This window comes from Salmo salar, chromosome 04 (assembly GCF_965601325.2).
Source record: "Salmo salar chromosome 04, fSalSal1, whole genome shotgun sequence".
Lineage (NCBI taxonomy): Eukaryota > Metazoa > Chordata > Actinopteri > Salmoniformes > Salmonidae > Salmo > Salmo salar.
In genome coordinates this window covers 56,617,305-56,635,639 of record NC_138294.1, presented here as the reverse complement: position 1 = coordinate 56,635,639, position 18,335 = coordinate 56,617,305, and the positions used below count along the sequence as shown (strand labels likewise).

General features: G+C 39.9%; 1 protein-coding gene across 3 annotated transcripts; it reads left to right on the top strand.

Annotated features, from left to right (window-relative positions):
• Positions 1 to 75: 75 nt before the first annotated feature.
• Positions 76 to 9,148, top strand: LOC145850188 (protein FAM76B). 3 transcript variants are annotated; one of them, XM_045717063.2, is made up of 10 exons: positions 76 to 519; positions 1,471 to 1,535; positions 1,662 to 1,716; positions 1,817 to 1,972; positions 2,074 to 2,252; positions 2,490 to 2,540; positions 2,694 to 2,771; positions 3,039 to 3,171; positions 4,613 to 4,714; positions 7,450 to 9,148. In XM_045717063.2, exons 1-10 carry the CDS (start codon positions 433 to 435, stop codon positions 7,537 to 7,539), a joined length of 996 nt encoding a protein of 331 aa, XP_045573019.1. In that variant the 5' UTR covers positions 76 to 432; the 3' UTR covers positions 7,540 to 9,148. The 3 variants fall into 3 exon arrangements, with proteins under 3 accessions (XP_045573019.1, XP_082830706.1, XP_014052435.1); XM_082974580.1 differs by having other exon boundaries at positions 2,694 to 2,795; positions 3,036 to 3,171; XM_014196960.3 differs by having other exon boundaries at positions 77 to 519; positions 3,036 to 3,171.
• The last annotated feature ends 9,187 nt before the right edge of the window (positions 9,149 to 18,335 follow it).

The following is an 18,335-nucleotide window of genomic DNA, read 5'->3' as shown; positions in this document are numbered from 1 at the left end:
TCAAAATACAAAGTCCCGCGCACTAATGATGTGTCGTGATTGGCTTCTCTTTCTTTCTTCTGTAGTTGGCCGCATCCGGTTTGAATGACGACGCTGCGGATGCAAAAAAGAGAAAGGGAAAATAGGAATAGCTAGCTAGCTAAGAACAGCGAAAAACTATTTACATTTTACTCTTGTTTATACATTTTGCGGATGCTAGATCAGTATTTTTGACTACCTATGTCAAGTAACTTATGTTAGCTAGCCAACAGAGAGAGATGATAATATTTAACAATATTTAGCTGTTTATTTAGCATTAGCCTAGCTATTATTAGCTAGCTGGCTAGCTATAGGCTTAGTTAGCTAACGTTAGCTACCAAGGAAATTGTCTGGGTGACTAGCTATTTCACTCTATTTGTTTTTATCTTTGACTTTTTCTTGATCTTGGTGATAATGGCAACATCGGCCCTGTACGCGTGTACGAAGTGTAACCAGCGGTATCCCTTCGAAGAACTGTCGCAGGGACAGCAACTGTGCAAGGTTTGGACTGGAAGTGTGTGGGTGATCGCTAGCTTACTAGTACCACATTTTGCAATATGAATAGATTACAAAGCAACTGCTACAGGCTCATATGCATTTCGACTGCTCCCTAGATGTTTAATTATAAGGTCTCTGGCCACATTCAGCACTTATCGCAAGCCATGGCTTTGATGATAGATTATGTAACAACTAACTCTTATCCTTGCAACCTGTCTGGGACGCAAATGGCAACCTTGTTAGATAATGTCACACGCAGGACGATATAATTTATTCGCGAAATGTTTTTTTCTATTCATGCTGTGTCTGCTGGGTGTAGCAAACAAAATAACGTCAGATAAACATTGGTTAGCTAGCTAGATCTTTTCACATTACGTCTCCCATGACCTGTTCATTTAGCATTTGTTTACACTTCATGCCCTTTACAAATAAGTGTATTTTAGCATCAATGTAGCCACAGCGTCGGTGTCTTTAACATACCGGCAGCTACAAAATGTCATTCTAGGGGGCTCAGTGTAGCATCCCTCTTCGACCAGTAGTGGAGGCTATGTTCCATATAAATTATTCATGCAATGGGCAAAAATCTAGTTATAATTCCTGGCAAATTAGCACATTTTTCTATTCATGCTGGTGCGTTGGAAATGCATATTTCACATTGCCATAATAAGCACACCACACACATACTGGGCAGAAGGCTTGAAAACCTGTGTCTGAATAAAAGGTAAGAACACTATTGAATACATGGTTAATTATTGTAAACAAATGCATAATACTAAATAACGCCATACAAAGGGGTTTTGACATTTTGGACAAACCAAACTCATGATTTAGCGTTTAGTGAATTCTTAAAATGTTATGTCCTACATTGTATCTGTTTGCAATTATTTTTAAGCAAAGGGCTAAATAAACTCCGACAGATGAATCCCTCAAATGCTTTGTTTCTTGTGTCAACAGGAGTGTCGCATCGCTCATCCCATCGTCAAGTGTACATACTGCAGATCAGAGTTTCAGCAGGAGAGGTGAGTTTTGCTCCATCACCTTTACTGTGCATGGTATTGTTATTCCAAAGGCATCACCATGTAATATAGTGATAACATTGGTTCCAGAATGTTGATGCAATTTCTTTTTCACATTCTCTATTCCAGCAAAACAAACACCATTTGCAAGAAATGTGCCCAGAATGTAAAGCAGTTTGGGACGGTAAGTTTTGACTTGAATTGACGCCCCTCTTATAATTTTACAGCATGTATTGACTCCGTTACGGTTATGTTTGCCAAATCTTCTTCTGTTCCCCACTCAGCCTAAACCCTGCCAGTATTGTAACATCATTGCTGCTTTCATCGGAACAAAGTGTCAGCGTTGCACTAACTCAGAGAAGAAGTATGGCCCTCCACAGACCTGTGAGCAGTGCAAACAACAGTGTGCATTTGACCGCAAGGAAGAGGGTAGGAGGAAGGTAGGCACGCTCACCCGCTGCATTGATACCCTAACACACTTTGTCCAGCACTCATGGGGTTGCGTATTTACCATTTTCCACTGTCCTGTGTGTGTTGTCAGGTGGATGGGAAGCTGCTGTGCTGGCTATGTACTCTGTCCTACCGCCGTGTGCTGCAGAAGACCAAGGAGCAAAGGAAAGGCTTCAGCTCCTCCCACTCCAACTCCTCGCTCAATGAGAAGGACCACCACTCCAGACAGCAGCATCATCAACACCAGCACAGACACAGCAGCTCACATAAGTAGGCCATGGTGCCACGGCCCTATTCTCTAACTGTTAGGCCATTACTTCCTCTGTGATGCGGGTCTTCTGCAGGTCTCTACTCTGTCACAATACTGCATATGTATTGTGCTGAACGTTGCTTTTTGGAAGGATGTTGTGGTCTCTGAGTAATGATGCATGTGTCAGATATTTCGAGGAACATGTTGGAAGGGAAAAATGTCTGATAACTTGGTGTTTGTTCTTTGTCTTTTTGTAGACTCAGTGGGAGCCTAAGTCCAGAGCAGGAGCAGGGACTGTGGAAGCAGAGGTAAGACATATCCCCCCAAGTCTTGATTGACTGTTATGACAAGTCTATTTGCCTAGTTCTACAACTTAGTTGAACTATGGCATACTCTGGGACACTTTACAGGTCTGATGGAGAGCCTCAGTGGCTAAAGTTGTGTGTTGGTTCTCCCCTCAGCCATAAATCGTCTTCGATCCAGAAGGAGACCCCAAAGAAGAAGCCAAAACTGGAGGTGAAGCCATCCAACGGGGACAGGTACGAGAGGAGTTTCAATCACATGTAAGGAGTTACAAGCCAGCTCTAACTTTTGAAGTAAACATGGAAAACATCCAGTAGGTTCCTACTGACACTTTTTTGAACTTCATTGTTCTAACACACATCTCTGATAGATGCCATCAAGGTGTGTTGGAGCAGGCAATGGTACAAAGTGGGTCAGTGTGAAAAGATCTGAGTTACGGTACTTTCCTTTTTCTGACATCTTAACTTTTCTTCCCTGCTCTCTGTCCTCTCTCCCATCAGTAGTTCCATTACCCAATCTATGGATTCTGGAGGAACAGACAACTTCATTCTGATCAGCCAGCTGAAAGAGGAAGTGATGTCATTAAAGAGAATGCTTCAACAGAGGGATCAGACAATACTGGAGAAGGACCGAAAGGTACACACCTAATTGTATCTTCACAGTAATTCATGCCCCTAAATGACCACTGCTGAGACAGGCTGCTCCCAGGTGGTAATGGTAGGCAACAACACATCTGCCACGCTGTTCCTCAACACGGGGACCCCTCAGAGGTGCGTGCTTAGTCCCCTCCTGTACTTCCTGTTCACCCGCGACTGCGTGGCCAAGCACGACTCCAACACCATTAAGTTTTCTGACGACACAACGGTGGTAGGCCTGATCACTGACAGTGATGAGACAGCCTATAGGGAGGAGGTCCAAGACCAGGCAGTGTGGTGCCAGGACAACAGCCTCTCCCTCAATATGAGCAAGACAAAGGAGCCGATCGTGGACAACAGGAAAAGGAGGGCCGAACACACCCCCATTCTCATCAACGGGGCTGTACATTTAACGTTTTTTTTTTTTTTTTACATTTTAGTCATTTAGCAGACGCTCTTATCCAGAGCGACTTACAGTAGTGAATGCATACATTTCATTTAATACATTTTTTTATAATTTTTTTTGTACTGGCCCCCCGTGGGAATTGAACCCACAACCCTGGCGTTGCACACACCATGCTGGCGTTGCAAACACCATGCTCTACCAACTGTAGTGGAGTGGGTCAAGAGCTTCGAGTTCCTTGGTGTCCACATCACCAACAAACTATCATGGTACCAAGACAGTTGTGAAGAGGGCATGACAACGCCTATTCCCCCTCAGGATACTGAAAAGATTTGGCATGGGTCCTCAAAATGTTCTACAGCTGCACCATCGAGGGCATCCTGACCCATTGCATCACTGCCTGGTATGGCAACTGCTGGGCATTTGACCGTAAGGTGCTACAGAGGGTAGTGCGTATGGCCCAATACATCACTGGGGCCAAGCTTCCTGCCATCCAGGACCTATATACTAGGCGGTGTCAGAGGAAGGCCTAAAAATTGTCAGAATCCAGCCACCCTAGTCATAGACTGTTCTCTCTGCTACCGCACGGCAAGCGGTACCGGAGCGCCAAGTCTAGGACCAAAAGGCTCCTTAACAGCTTCTACCCCCAAGCCATAAGACTGCTGAACAATTATTCAAATGACCACTGACTATTTGCATTGTTTTTACACTGCTGCTACTCGCTGTTTATTATCTATGCATAGTCACTTTACCCCTACCTACATGTACAAATTACCGTGACTAACCTGTACCCCCGCACATTGACTCGGTACCCCATTTTATATTGCCTCATTATTGTTACTTTTGTTTTTTTAGTAAATATTTTCTTAACCAACAACACAGTTAAGAAATTAGAGTTAAGGGTTTGTCAGTAAGCATTTCACAGTAAGGTCTTCTACACCTGTTGTGTTCGGTACATGTGACATACGATTTGATTTGACAAACTATCCGTTTTGCTATGTTCAATGTGACTTTTGGTCATGTTGTTTTGTACTTCCAGCTCACAGAACTCAAGGCAGACTTCCAGTACCAGGAATCCAACATGAGAGTTAAGATGAACAACATGGAGAAGGCGCACAAAGAGGCCATGGAACAGCAACAGGTAGAGTAAAAATTACCATACAGACATGAAAAAAACCAGACATCTTGTGGGCCCCTAGCTAGGTTTCCATCCAATTGGCAACACAGTTTCATGTGACTATTCTAAAATCTGCATAAAAGTAATGCGCACAATTTCCCATCCGAGATGTTTCCATCAAATTGACTTGTTGGTCATAAAAGGCAGTGCGTGATGACGTAGTGCACATAAAAATACCTTTTGCGGTTAAATTCCCATGTACCGAATAAAAATACAAGTTAAATGGGTTTCCATCGCATTTTTAACTACTGATCGTTTTCTCTCAAAACATTTTGCACTCTATAGTGAATTTGCCCACTCTGGTATTGGCACATGCACTCTAGCCAACAGCTTGCGGATACAGTGCAAGTATAGCCAACATGATTTGTTATGGACAAAAGAGCAAGATCTTTGACAAATAAAAATGAATAAGACCCTTGACATTTATTGGAGATCAGCATCAAGCTCATCACTGTGCACTTTCACCACCCTGTGAAGTTCATCATTTATTTCATCTGTAGCCTAATAAACTGCATGCTTTCCTGAGTTGTCGTGGGAGGACCTCATATGTTGACCTGTTGCTTCTCAATCACATGGGATTCAAACAACTTTCCTAACAAGTTAGGATGAACCATACCTTCAGATAGTATTCATACCCCTTATTCCACATTTTGTTGTTACAGCCTGCATTCAAAATGGATTAAATAGATTTTCTACACACGATACCCCATAATGACAAAGTGAAAACATGTTTTTACATAAGTATTCATACCCCTGAGTCAATACTTTGTAAAAGCACCTTTGGCAGCGATTACAGCTTTGAGTCTTTGGGTAAGTCTCTCTAAGAGCTTTGCAGACCTGGATTGTACAACATTTGCCCATTTTATTATTTTCAAAATTCTGCAAGCTTTGTTAAATTGGTTGTTGATTATTGCTAGACAACCATTTTGTTCTTGCCATAGATTTAAGTAAAAACTTTTACTTGTCCACTCAGTCTTCTGGGTAAGCAACTCCACTGTAGAATTTGGCCTTGTGTTTTAGGTTTTTGTCCTTCTCAAAGGTGAATTAATCTCCCAGTGTCTGGTGGAAAGCAGACTAAACCAGGTTTTCTTCTAGGATTTTGCCTGTGCTTACCTCCATTCTGTAAAATTTTTTCCTGAAACTCCCAGTCCTTAACGATTACAAGCATACCCATAACATGATCCAGCCACCACTATGCTTAAAAATATGGAGAGTGGTACTTAGTAATGCGTTATATTGGGGGGGGCTCCTGAGTGGCGCAGCGGTCTATGGCACTGCATCTCAGTGCAAGAGGTGTCAATACAGTACCTGGTTCGAATCCAGGCTGTATCACATCCGGCTGTGATTGGGAGTCCAATGGGGTGGCACACAATTGACCCAGCTTCGTCCAGGTTTTTCCGGAGTAGGCCATCATCGTAAATAAGAATTTGTTCTTAACTGACTTGCCTAGTTAAATAAAGGTTCAATAAAAAAAATTAAGTAAATACATAAAAATGGATTTGCCCTGAACACAACTTTGTATTCAGGACAGAAACTGAATTGCTTTGCCACATTTTTTTGCAGTATTACTTTAGTGACTTGTTGTAAACAGGATGCATGTTTTGAAATTCTACACAGGCATCCTCCTTTTTATACTGTTAATTAGGTTACTATTGTGGAGTAATAACTACAATGTTGATCCATCCTCAGTTTCCTCCCATCACAGCCATTTAAACTCGGTAACTGTCATGGTGATATCCCTGAATGGTTTCATTCCTCTCCAGCAACTGAGTTAGGAAGGATGCCTTTATCTTTATAGTGACCCCAGTGGCTCAAAGTGTGGAGAGGATGTTCTCAGCTGCTGACCTGCTCTCCAGGCACCATCGCATAAGCCTGATGTTTAATTTGTATTTCATTCTTAGTAAGTCACAGCCTATATGTGCAATTTATAGATTAATTATTTAATACCACAAGCCTATTATGTCGCACTCGCAAGTGCTTCACAATGTATATCTTTGTAGGCTATAGCCTTGAAATAATATGGCTTTAAATAATTCATTTTAGTTCCTTCTTAGGCTCCCTGTCTGGTTACTGGCCTATTTAGTGTTTTTTATATGCTGTTTAATATGACATTTAGTCTATTTGAAATGGCAGCTTCTTTTCATGTTTATTCAAATACTTTTCATTAAAATCCATATGGTTTGGTTTCAATACCTACAAACCAGTTGGTAGGTCTAGGTAGTCACAAAAATAGATGGGTGTTGGTTAAATTGTGATTTGAATGGAGTGAATTTGGAGCGGCAGTTTGTTTGTCTGTGAGCGCGGAGTGGGTTTTAGCGCAGCGGTAGGGAAAGGCATGGAGCACCGGAGTGGTGAACCACTCAATGAGCGGGATTTCCAACCGCTCAACTCCCCTCACATGTTCTGGTGGGGTACAGAGATTACTAGTCATTTAGTAAAAATGTGAAACGCATATTGCACACAGTGAGTCCATGTGATTTAAGCACATTTGCCATAGCAAAAGGGTTGAATACTTTTTGACTAAAGACTAAATTTAATCATAAAAAAAAAAAAAATCAGGCTGTAACACAACAAATATGTGGAAAAGGTCAAGGGGTGTGAATACTTTCTGAAGGCACGAATCAAACGCTCCTAGCTTGTGGTAAAGGCTTTCATTAAACATAGATGGTCACATACTCACTTATTTTCTTTTACTACAGGCCAAAAACCGGGAGCTGCTGAAACAAGTGGCCGCCCTCTCAAAGGGCAAGAAGTTTGACAGGACAGGGAGTTCACTGCTGTTACCGTAACGACAAGCCCACCCAACCACGGCTCAGTGGCTTCATTGTTTTAACACTGTGAAAGCCTGATGCCATTCTACCTTTCCCTCCCTCCTCCTTCTGTTTTCTCAATCATTTTGATCTTTTCAGTTATGTTATTCGTTGGAAAACCGATGACCATGCTATACATGGAAATCCTCTTTCATGTTGACATGAAAATAAGGACGCATCCTCAATTTCAACATGTTTTAAATGTTCTAACCCTGAATTTTACTCTGCCACTGGATGTGATGTGACTGTGGATGAGGAGAGATCCTCGTTAACACTGCCCGGGTCCAGCAGCATGTTTTGCGCAAGGTGGATACGATTCTGTCAACATCACAGATCCCACTTGATTTTTACGGATGTCATGCAATTTTATTTATTCAATTACATTTTGTAGCTTTTGGTTTTTTCTCAGCACATACTCAGAGCATTTCCCAGGTTTGGGAGATTTTTTTTCTTCAACAGCAACTTTCTCGTAACATATTAATTATATTTTTCTAAATGGATGTAATTATGGAAGAGAAACACTCCTTATTGGAGACCCTTCTCAACTTACTATGTATGCAAATGTCAATAGGGTGACTGACAACAGCATTTCTGGCCAGCAGCAGAGACCTCTAGATGTTGAAGTCCAAAAAGCATCAACTCTGAGATATTTTTAAACTTTGTTTTGTAGAGACACTTCCCGGCTGCCCTCTTTCTCACTGTGTGACAGCTGTAGTGCTTTGCTGTTTTTCTGTAGTGGAACGATTTGTAATACTGCATGACTTACTGACATACAGGTTAGCATTGTGGTCTCCTGTACTATAATGTAGGGTTTCTCAAATTGGGGTTCACCGGCCCCTGGGGAGGTAATGCAGGAGGTCCGTGGCCAGATCTCAAAATAAGTTTTTGTTTTAAATAAAAAATCATGAATATTACTAACAGATGAATTATTAAATTAGATTTGGTGAAGGTATCTGTGGATTAAGTTGAGGGTATAATACAATTTAATAATATTAATCTACGGTTTGTTCTTATCTCTGGGCAGAATGGCCCTGGGAGGCTCACAGGGATATTGGTATCCACAGTACTCCACCAGTTATCTATTTTTCAACTCGTTACTTCTCACCCAAGAAAATGCAGAACATAAATGCACTGTAATTAAAGTTCTCTCTGCCTCATAGCAAAATGTGTAGAATTGCAGGACATTAGCTTGTAGGGTATTAGCTTGTATGCTACTTCTTCTCACTCGAGTTGTTCTGGTTAAGAGGGGGTCCCTGATGAATTTGCTATGACAAGAGTCCCCGGACCCAAAAAGTTGAGAACCCCTGCTGTAATGTACTTTTTCAGCCTTTTTTTTTTTTTATACGTGTAAAGGTATTACAGGGATCAGCCTATGTATTTAAAATGTGTAACTTGTATTGGTTTTAGTGAGTGTGTGTCAGGTAAGGCTGGTTAATTATATAAATACATCTGTAGAATACGCTTTTTAAAGGAACGTACCTTTTCAGCTCTGCACCAGACTGAGCTGGTTTCATACTGTGGCGTACTGATCACTTTTGTACTTTTTCCAAACCCAATGTTTCAAAAATATTAAATATGGTTAAACATATGTTGTTTTTATTTTACTACCATTATCTCAAGGAGTGGCTTTCTACTATTGGGCCTTGTAGCAATCCTTTATAATAGTGTCAACCCCACACAAACACCATTTCTAGCCTGGATTTTGCCTGTACTTTTTCCTCTTCCACCAGAGTTGGGGGTTTTGTCAACGGCTATTCCATGTTTGACCACTAGGTAGCACTCGTTACTTTGCTTTACTCTATAAGATCTGACACGCTGACTCAAATGGCTTGTTTGAGTGGTAAGGTTGATCTGACTAGACGAATGTCGGGGGCGGTGCATCTGCGACAGCTGAGAGTCAGACACTGGTATTACAACAGCAAGGGTCAGATCAACATGGCAGTGTTGTTTTCTTTAGAATGTCGGTATAAACATGCCTCTAACCCCCACACCCTCAAACTGAAATCAAATGTGTGTACATTGTGCAATCGATTAGTGATTGTCTCAAATATCACATTAATTTGTGTATATATCCACTGTATACATGAATGGCGACAAAGTTGGTTTCAGTCAAGTCTTAGGTCACGTTTGTGTACACTACCAGTCAAAAGTTTACACACCTACTCATTCAAGGGTTTTTCTACATTTTTACTATTGTACATTGTAGAATAATAGTGAAGACTACAAAACTATGAAATAAAACATGGAATTATGTAGTAACCCAAAAAGTGTTAAACAAATCAAAATATATTTGAGATTTTTCAAAGTAGCCACACTTTGCCAAGTGTGCAAAGCTGTCATCAAGGCATTCTATCAACCAGCTTCACCTGAAATGCTTTTCCAACAGTCTTGAAGGAGTTCCCACGTGGCTGCTTTTCCTTCACTCTGCGGTCCAACTCATCCCAAACCATCTCAATTGGGTTGAGGTGGTTTGATTGTGGAGGCCAGGTCATCTGATGCAGCACTCCATCACTCTCCTTGGTCAAATAGCCCTTACACAGCCTGGAAGTGTATTGGGTTATTGTCCTGTTGAAAAACAAATGATAGTCCCACTAAGCGCAAACCAGATGTGATGGCGTATCGCTGCAGAATGCTGTTGTAGCCATGCTGGCTAAGTGTGCTTTGAATTCTAAATAAATCACAGAAGGTGTCACCAGCAAAGAACCATCACACCACTTCCATGCTTCACGGTGGGAACCACACATGCAGAGATCATCCGTTCACCTACTCTGCGTCTCACAAAGACATGACGGTTGGAACCAAAAATCTCACATTTGGACTACAGACCAAAGGGCAGATTTCCACCAGTCTGATGTCTATTGCTCGTGTTATTTGGCCCAAGCAAGTCTCTTCTTCTTATTGGTGTCCTTTTAGTAGTGGCTTCTTTGCAGCATTTCGACCATGAAGGCCTGATTCACTCAGTCTCCTGTGAACAGTTGATGTTGAGATGTGTCTGTTACTTGAACTCTGTGAAGCATTTATTTGGGCTGCAATTTCTGAGGCTGGTAACTCTAATGAACATATCCTCTGCAGCAGAGGTAACTCTGGGTCTTCCATTCCTGTGGCGGTCCTCATGAGAGCCAGTTTCATCATAGCACTTGATGGTTTTTGTGACTGCACTTGAAGAGACTTTCAAAGTTCTTGAAATTTTCCGTATTGACTGACCTTCATGTCTTAAAGTAATGATGGACTGTCGTTTCTCTTTGCTTATTTGAGCTGTTCTTACCATAATATGTACTTGGTCTTTTAAAAAATAGGGCTATCTTCTGTATACCCCCCTACCTAACAAGGCACACCTGTTAACTGAAATGCATTCCAGGTGACTACCCCATGGAGCTGGTTGAGAGAATGCCAAGAGTGTGCAAAGCTGTCATCAAGGCAAAGTGTGGCTATTTGAAGAATCTCAAAAATAAAATATATTTTGATTTGTTTAACACTTTTGTTAACACACATTCCATATGTGTTATTTCATAGTTTTGATGTCTTCACTATTATTTTACAATGTAAAAATAAAAACCCTTGAATGGGTTGCTGTTCTAAAACTTTTGACCCACTAGCGGGACAACTTCCGGTGAAACTGGAGGGCTCGCAATTCAAATAAATTTGAATAAATATTATTGATTTTAAACATTTAGGTACATATAAGTGTCTTATATTGGCTGAAAGCTTAAATTCTTGTTAATCTAACTGCACTGTCCGATTTACAGTAGCTATTACAGCGAAAACATGCGATTGTTTGAGGAACGCGCCCCACATCAAAATATATTTTCACCGGCACAGGTTTCATACATTCACATATAAAGATTAAATATTCACTTACTTTTTGAATATCTTCCTCTGATTTGTCATCCAAAGGGTCCCAGCTATAACATGTAGTGTCGTAGTGTCCTTCTTTATTTCCAAAAAAGTCTGTTTAGTTGGCGCCTTCGATTTGAGTAATCCAATCGTTCAACTTGCAGAGAAATGAATCCGAAAATCTACCCCTAAACTTTGTTTCAACAAGTCAAAATACGTTTCTATTTACTCAGCAGATACCCTAAAATGTAATTAAACTATAATATTTATTTCGGAAAGAAGTATGTTCAATAGGAAACCGATTTTAGCTGGTGCGTAATTTCTTCATGGCGCGCGCAAACACGGATTTCCAAGACTGTGTCCTTCTACTAAAACGTATTTCTTATTCGTTTTCGAAGTTACAAGCCTGAAACCTTGAACATAGACTGCTGACACCCTGTGTAAACTATAGGAATTGCATCCAGGGAGATAATTTACAATATGACCTTTCTCTTGCATTTCTAAGAGGATGGTCTCTTTCTCAAAAAATAATCTTTGGATTTTCTCCTACAATATCTATTGTGTTATATTCTCCTACATTATTTTAACATTTCTACAAACTTCAAAGTGTTTTTTTTCCAATGGTACCAATTATATGCATATCAGGGCCTAAGCTACAGGCAGTTTACTTCGGGCATGTTATTCAGGCGGAAATTGAGAAAAGTTTTAAGATGAGCGAGGATGTTTTTTTTAATGAGTATGGCCTTATTTCTATTACAGCATATTGGATGACTGTCATTCATATTCCATTCACCCAGTTCAATGTAACATTTGATTAGTTTAGGCTACTACTTGATGCTTAAATCTTCCCTATACCCTATCATGAGGTTGCTACAACCTAGCTTTTGAATGAACGTTTACAACGTAGGTGCACAGGTCGAGAGAAATTTCAGTAATCAAGGTGACAGACATTGACATTTAATACCATCTTGCACGCTCTTACCTGCATCTTGCTGATCTAGGGCGTAGTCATTAGTCCAACAGTTGCAAACTAGAGTTTCTAGTGGACAAATTCAAGTATGTTTATCCCCGTTTCATTCTGTTGCGTGTGATCCCATGTATTTGATACCATTCTACTTAAGGTACCACCAACCTCCTGCGCTAGATGCATTTGCTAGCTAAGTAAGTGAAAGTGAAAAAAATACAACAAAATATAGCTAGCTAGCTCTCTCTTTCTCTTGCGCTTCTCCTTCATTTTTTAAAGAAATGAATTTGTTCAAAACTGTAACTATTGTCTTTCTCTCTCTTTGAGTCAACTACTCATCACATTTGATGCACTTCAGTGCCAGCTAGCTGTAGCTTATGCTTTCAGTACTAGATTCATTCTCTGATCCTTTGATTGGGTGAACAACATGTCAGTTCATGCTTCAAGAGCTCTGATAAGTTGGAGGACATCCTCCGGAAGTTGTCATAGCTACTGTGTAAGTCTATGGAAGCGGGTGAGAACCATGAGCATCCTAGGTTTTGTATTGAAGTCAATGTACCCAGAGGAGGACAGAAAGCTAGCTGTCCTCTGGCTACAACATGGTGCTACCCTACAGAGTGTTGTTGAGGCTACTGTAGACCTTCATTGCAAAACAGTGTGTTTTAATCTATTATTTGCCCGGTTGAAGGACATGAAGGTTTCAGGAGGAGCAGCTGGGCTGAAATAAGGGTCAACAGTCCAGAATGTTGGTCAATGCAGGTATGAATGTGGAACAATGCATAATGGTTTGCACCTGGGTCCTCTTGTATGAGGTAGTATTATCTCTATGGATGGTTATCTCTTCTCTTCTCCCCTCTTTCCTCTTCTTCCTGTCAGAATTTATTGTTGATGTCAATGGCACATTCTGTGATGAACATGATAATATCATCTCAAAACATGGGATTTTAGGAGGTCGTTTTTTTTTTCCTTTGGGCATCTTAAAATAAATAAGTTCCATTTTATATAAAGTATATGTATATATGACTTAGACCCGATCAATATGTGTGGTCCTACATTTATGGTTTTAGATGCTGTTTTATAATGCCCTTTACAATTCCAGAAATCCCTCCTTTGTGGAAAGAGTTCCCCCTGTGTCATTTCGCACTTTTACAATGGCGCTTGTGCAATTTACTGTTGATTAGATCATACAGTATTTTCTCTTTCAGCCTTCTAATAATGTAAGAATAATAAGATAATAACTGGCACAGAATTCACATAATCACGTTGACAAAAGCCATAATGTTTTGTAAGATTCTAAACACAGCTTGAACAAGGGAGCCTGTCAGGGGAGGTTCTCTTCTGCACTGTTCAACCAATCCAGTAAATATGGAGGACTTAAGATGGAGTGTCACCTTGTTAACATCCAAAAGTGGAAGTCGCGTCACAGGCTCTCTTTGGGGACTGGCCACTGAGGTATAATAAGAACTGCAACCAATCTGAACTTCCTCTCTGTGTCACTGTCAAGCAATGGGAAAAAAAGATTGTTGGTTTAAAAAGTTATCTTAATCAGCGGTTAGGTATGGTCACTGTACTACATATCTGTGGGGCAGACTGTAAAATGCATAAATGCGAATTGCAATATAGCCAAGCCATTTCCATATAACCTCAGAACACCTAGTTAGAGGGGACTGGGAATCAGTCTGTTGCTTTAGCCACAGCCAGGAAAGTAAATCAGCTACAAAGGAACTGGAAGAAAGGTGGACAGGCAATACCAACATTTTTTTACCAAATGGAGAAGCACATGTGTGCTATAGGGACAGGGTAAAAGGACACAAAGGCACAAACTAGATTCAATGCCAGAGGGATTATATTAGACGCACAGCAGTATTGGGGTTATGTAGTGTAGCACACATCTTAAACACCGGACAGGTTTATATTGGAGTCTTGAAGTAGATAGAAATAATCTGGATGTTTCATTTCTGGAGGATAAGTACAGATACAAGGTACACTCCATTGTAAAACTGTGGAAGCCTGTACTGTGTATGTAATACTCTATTGGAGAAATGCGACATCATTCTTCCACAAGAATTTCCATAATTTGGTGTTTTGTTGATGGTGGTGGAAAATGCTGTCTCAGGCACCGCTCCAGAATCTCCCATAAGTGTTCAGTTGTGCTCAGATCTGGTGACAGATGGTCATGGCATGCGGTTTACATTGTTTTCATGATCATTAATTAAACCATTCAGTATCCACAGTGTCTCAGAGTAGAAAATTAGTGCTGAGAATAGAGACATTTTACTACTATAATAAAAGCTAGCAGTGGTGGAAAAACTACTCAATTGTCATACTTGAGAAAAAGTAAAGATACCTTAATAGAAAATGACTCAAGTAAAACTGAAAGTCACCCAGTAAAATACTACTTGAGTGAAAGCCTAAAAGTATTTAGTTTTAAATATACTTAAGTATCAAAAGTAAATGGAATTGCTAAAATGTACTTAAGTATCAAAAGTAAAAGTATAAATAATTCCTTATATTAAGCAAACCAGATGGCACAATTTTCTTCTCTTTTTTTATTGACAGATAGCCAGGGGTACACTCCAACACTCAGACATCATTTGCAAACGCAGCATTTGTTTAAAGAGTCTTCCAGATCAGAGGCAGTAGAGATGACCAGGGATGTTCTCTTGTGTGTGTGAATTGTCAAAATGTAAGGAGTACTTTTGACTGTCAGAGAAAATGTATAGAGTAAAAATAACATTATTTTCTTTAGGAATGTATTGAAATAAAAGTAAAAGTTGGCAAAAGTACAGATAACCCAAAAAATAACTTGCGTAGTACTTTAAAGTATTTTTACTAAAGTACTTTACCCCACTGAAAGCTATGCATGAAGCCTCTTTAATTGTTAAAGGGGCAGCATGGTCATACTTCTTGGGCCTTTGCAGAAGTCAGGGCATTCATACTCATTGGGCCTTTGCAGAAGTCAGGGCATTCATACTTCTTGCGCTGATAGGAGCACTGCAGAGCTGCTGTGAAGGAAGTTGTCAAGCACCCACATACCGTCAACCAATCATGTCAATGCGGAGCTATATGGAGCCCTCTGCATTGTTACAAAATTTGAGGCGCACAGCGATGCGGTACAGTGCTCAGTTAGGCCTCTGTGTGCCTCCAGAGGCTTCGCTTTGCCTCCCATGATCCATACCGCGCCTCTGATCACATTTTCGGATCAAGCATAAGAGTCACACCTAGTCTACAGATACAGTATTTAGGATACCTCATGAGCTGTCCTAACTAGTTAAAAGTTACCAACAGGTGTCTTGATAATAGAAAAATACAGTGAGTCAGTGGTTCCTGCGCCATAGACAAGCAATTGCTTTGGAGTTGTTAAAATAACGTTTTGATATTTCTGTAGCCTAGTGGTTAAGAACGTTTGGCCAGTAACCAAAGGGTCGCTGGTTCGAATTCCCAAGTCGACTAGGTGGAAAATCCGATGATGTGCCCCTGAGCAAGGCACTTAAGCCCAATGCTCCTGCAAATCGCACTGGATAAGAGCGTCTGCTAAACGTCTAATATGTAACGTAAATCAAACCATAAATAATCGAGACCTCTTGTGCCTTTGACAATGATTTCACATAAGGTCTATTTCACATTTTATTACCAAATACATATAACCACTAGACTAATAAATGAACATGTTTTTCTTTCGATTATTTAATTACCTACATTGTTATTTCAAGTTATCCCTTTGGAGCGCAATATCACCTTGTTAAAAAAAGATGCCTACATTGGGCATGCCTATAAATTGGGCAATTGAAGGCATCTAAGGCATATGTTAACTTTGATAGTGTTTGATGAAAATGATAAACCTTTCAAACGTTGTATGCAACTTTATTGGCAAGTGACTTGATGCATACTATGCCAAGGCGATTTAGTGTTGTTAAATGGGAGGGATTAGTGTGTTGATATAACCAAGGTAAAGACAGTTTCAGGTTGGATATTCGCCTGTAGTTTTCCTTACGTCCACTAACAGCAGTTAGGGACCGTCAACATAGTGACAAATCACATTTTTCAAATTCCAATAGCTATTTAACCATTACTCCTAAAACTTTCAAAACTGGTTCTAGCTAACCCGATGGCATAGACACACATTGCACACATTTCTTTTTTGTTAATTTACCTCTTGCACTATTTGAAATTATTTATTTACATTTTTGAATTTCAATAGCTCATTGGTCATATGACCTACTGGACTCAAACAAGGTTCAGAATGTCCACTGACTACCCTTCTATATTGCACACCCTTTAGTTTGTCCATTTTCATCTCACACATTTTTACATGATTTAAAAAAAAATTATAATTTCAATAGCTCCTTGGTCATGTGAACAGGGGACTTCAAACAAGGTGCAGTATGCCCACTGATTACCCTTCTATATTGCACACCCTTTAGTTAGTCCATTTTCATCTCACAAGAGTTTGCATGAATTTTTCAAAATGTAAAATTTCAATAGCTCCTTGGTCATGTGACCAGGGGACTTCAAACAAGGTTCAGTATGTTCAGTGACTACCCTTCTATATTGCACACCCTTTAGTTTGTCCATTTTCATCTCACAAGATTTTATATGAATTTTTCCAAATGTAAAATTTCAATAGCTCCTTGGTCATGTGACCTAATGACTTCAAACATGGTGCAGAATGTACCCTTATATATTGCACACTCTTGTTTGTGTACTGTAAAATCACGCGGTGTAACGTACATTTTTTTATAGTTTTACATTTCAATAGCTCCTCGGTTATGTCAATTACACACCTAAGAAGCGTGCAGTGGATATACACCCATATTGCATAACCTCTAGTCATGTATCTTCTATATTGTTGTACATTAAAATTAGTTTGACAATTAGGGGATTCAGTCCAGTGTTGTTTACCCTTTTCTTTAATATTTATCTATGATAATTGGTAGTTCTAAGTACTTATTTTCCCTGTTTTTTATTTTTCCACAGTATATAACAGCGGTACACAATAGGAGAGAGACAGATATCTCCTTTCGTCGTTAATATCGACCATAAAGGAAAAGGCCAAAGTACCAGAGTCATGCTATTAATTGTCCAAAGCAGGGATGGAGAGTGAGCTAGCGAGGTAGGCTGCAGTGGGTTTGCTGGTCAATACATTTACTGAACATGTAACCACAGTAATGGTGGCCAGTATATCAATGAATAAAAATTGAATATTGACAAATTAAACAGAAATTGTCGACCTTTAATCTTTTCCAACATGTCAACATACACTTAACTTCAAATAAGTATGAAACATTTCCCAGTGTTAACTTTCTCTTTATCCCTGGTTGATGTACATTTCAGAGCCTCCTCAGTGTGGATGGGGTATAGCATACATTTTCAACAACAAAGACTGCACTTCCAGTTTGTGTTCTTTACTCTGTTGAACTATTTTATCTTCATTCCTAGTTACAGCACATGGAACCACCGTTGGCATGCAAAACATTCAATCTAAAACAAAACAAAGCCTAGCACGTTATAAATAATATCAATGTAGAATGACGAATGAGGAATTAGCCATCCATTGTGTCATATCATAAATTGTCTTACATGCCGTCACTGTTGTCAAAAGATTCTAAACATGTTAAATAAAGTTACTAACCCAGTCAGTCTTTGGGCCACATCCAGGTTCTTTATCAGTGGCACAAATTAAGCAGTTGTTGGCTTTGTTGAACTCTGAAATCATAGGCATGAACTGAACATATGGCTGTCCCACACAACTACATAAAAATAAAGAATCTACATTTACTTTGAATTAAATGTCATTACATACCAGACATTTTTAGTATATCCTCAGCCATTTCTTTTCTCAGTTGCTCCATGTGTTTTTGAAGGTTCCATATCAAATTGGAGGGGATGTTGGGGAAGTTCTGTGCAACTTCCTTGGCCATCTACACCAAAAAATAAAAAAGAGTTTTTGACCTAATTGTCGCATAACATTCATTAT

Excerpts from the sequence above, each read along its gene's own strand:
- LOC145850188 (XM_082974580.1), top strand. The coding sequence starts at position 433 with ATGGCAACATCGGCCCTGTACGCGTGTACGAAGTGTAACCAGCGGTAT. Across the intron at positions 1,536-1,661 it reads TCAGAGTTTCAGCAGGAGAG|CAAAACAAACACCATTTGCA; the intron begins GTGAGTTTTGCT and ends TCTCTATTCCAG. Across the intron at positions 3,172-4,612 it reads TACTGGAGAAGGACCGAAAG|CTCACAGAACTCAAGGCAGA; the intron begins GTACACACCTAA and ends TTGTACTTCCAG.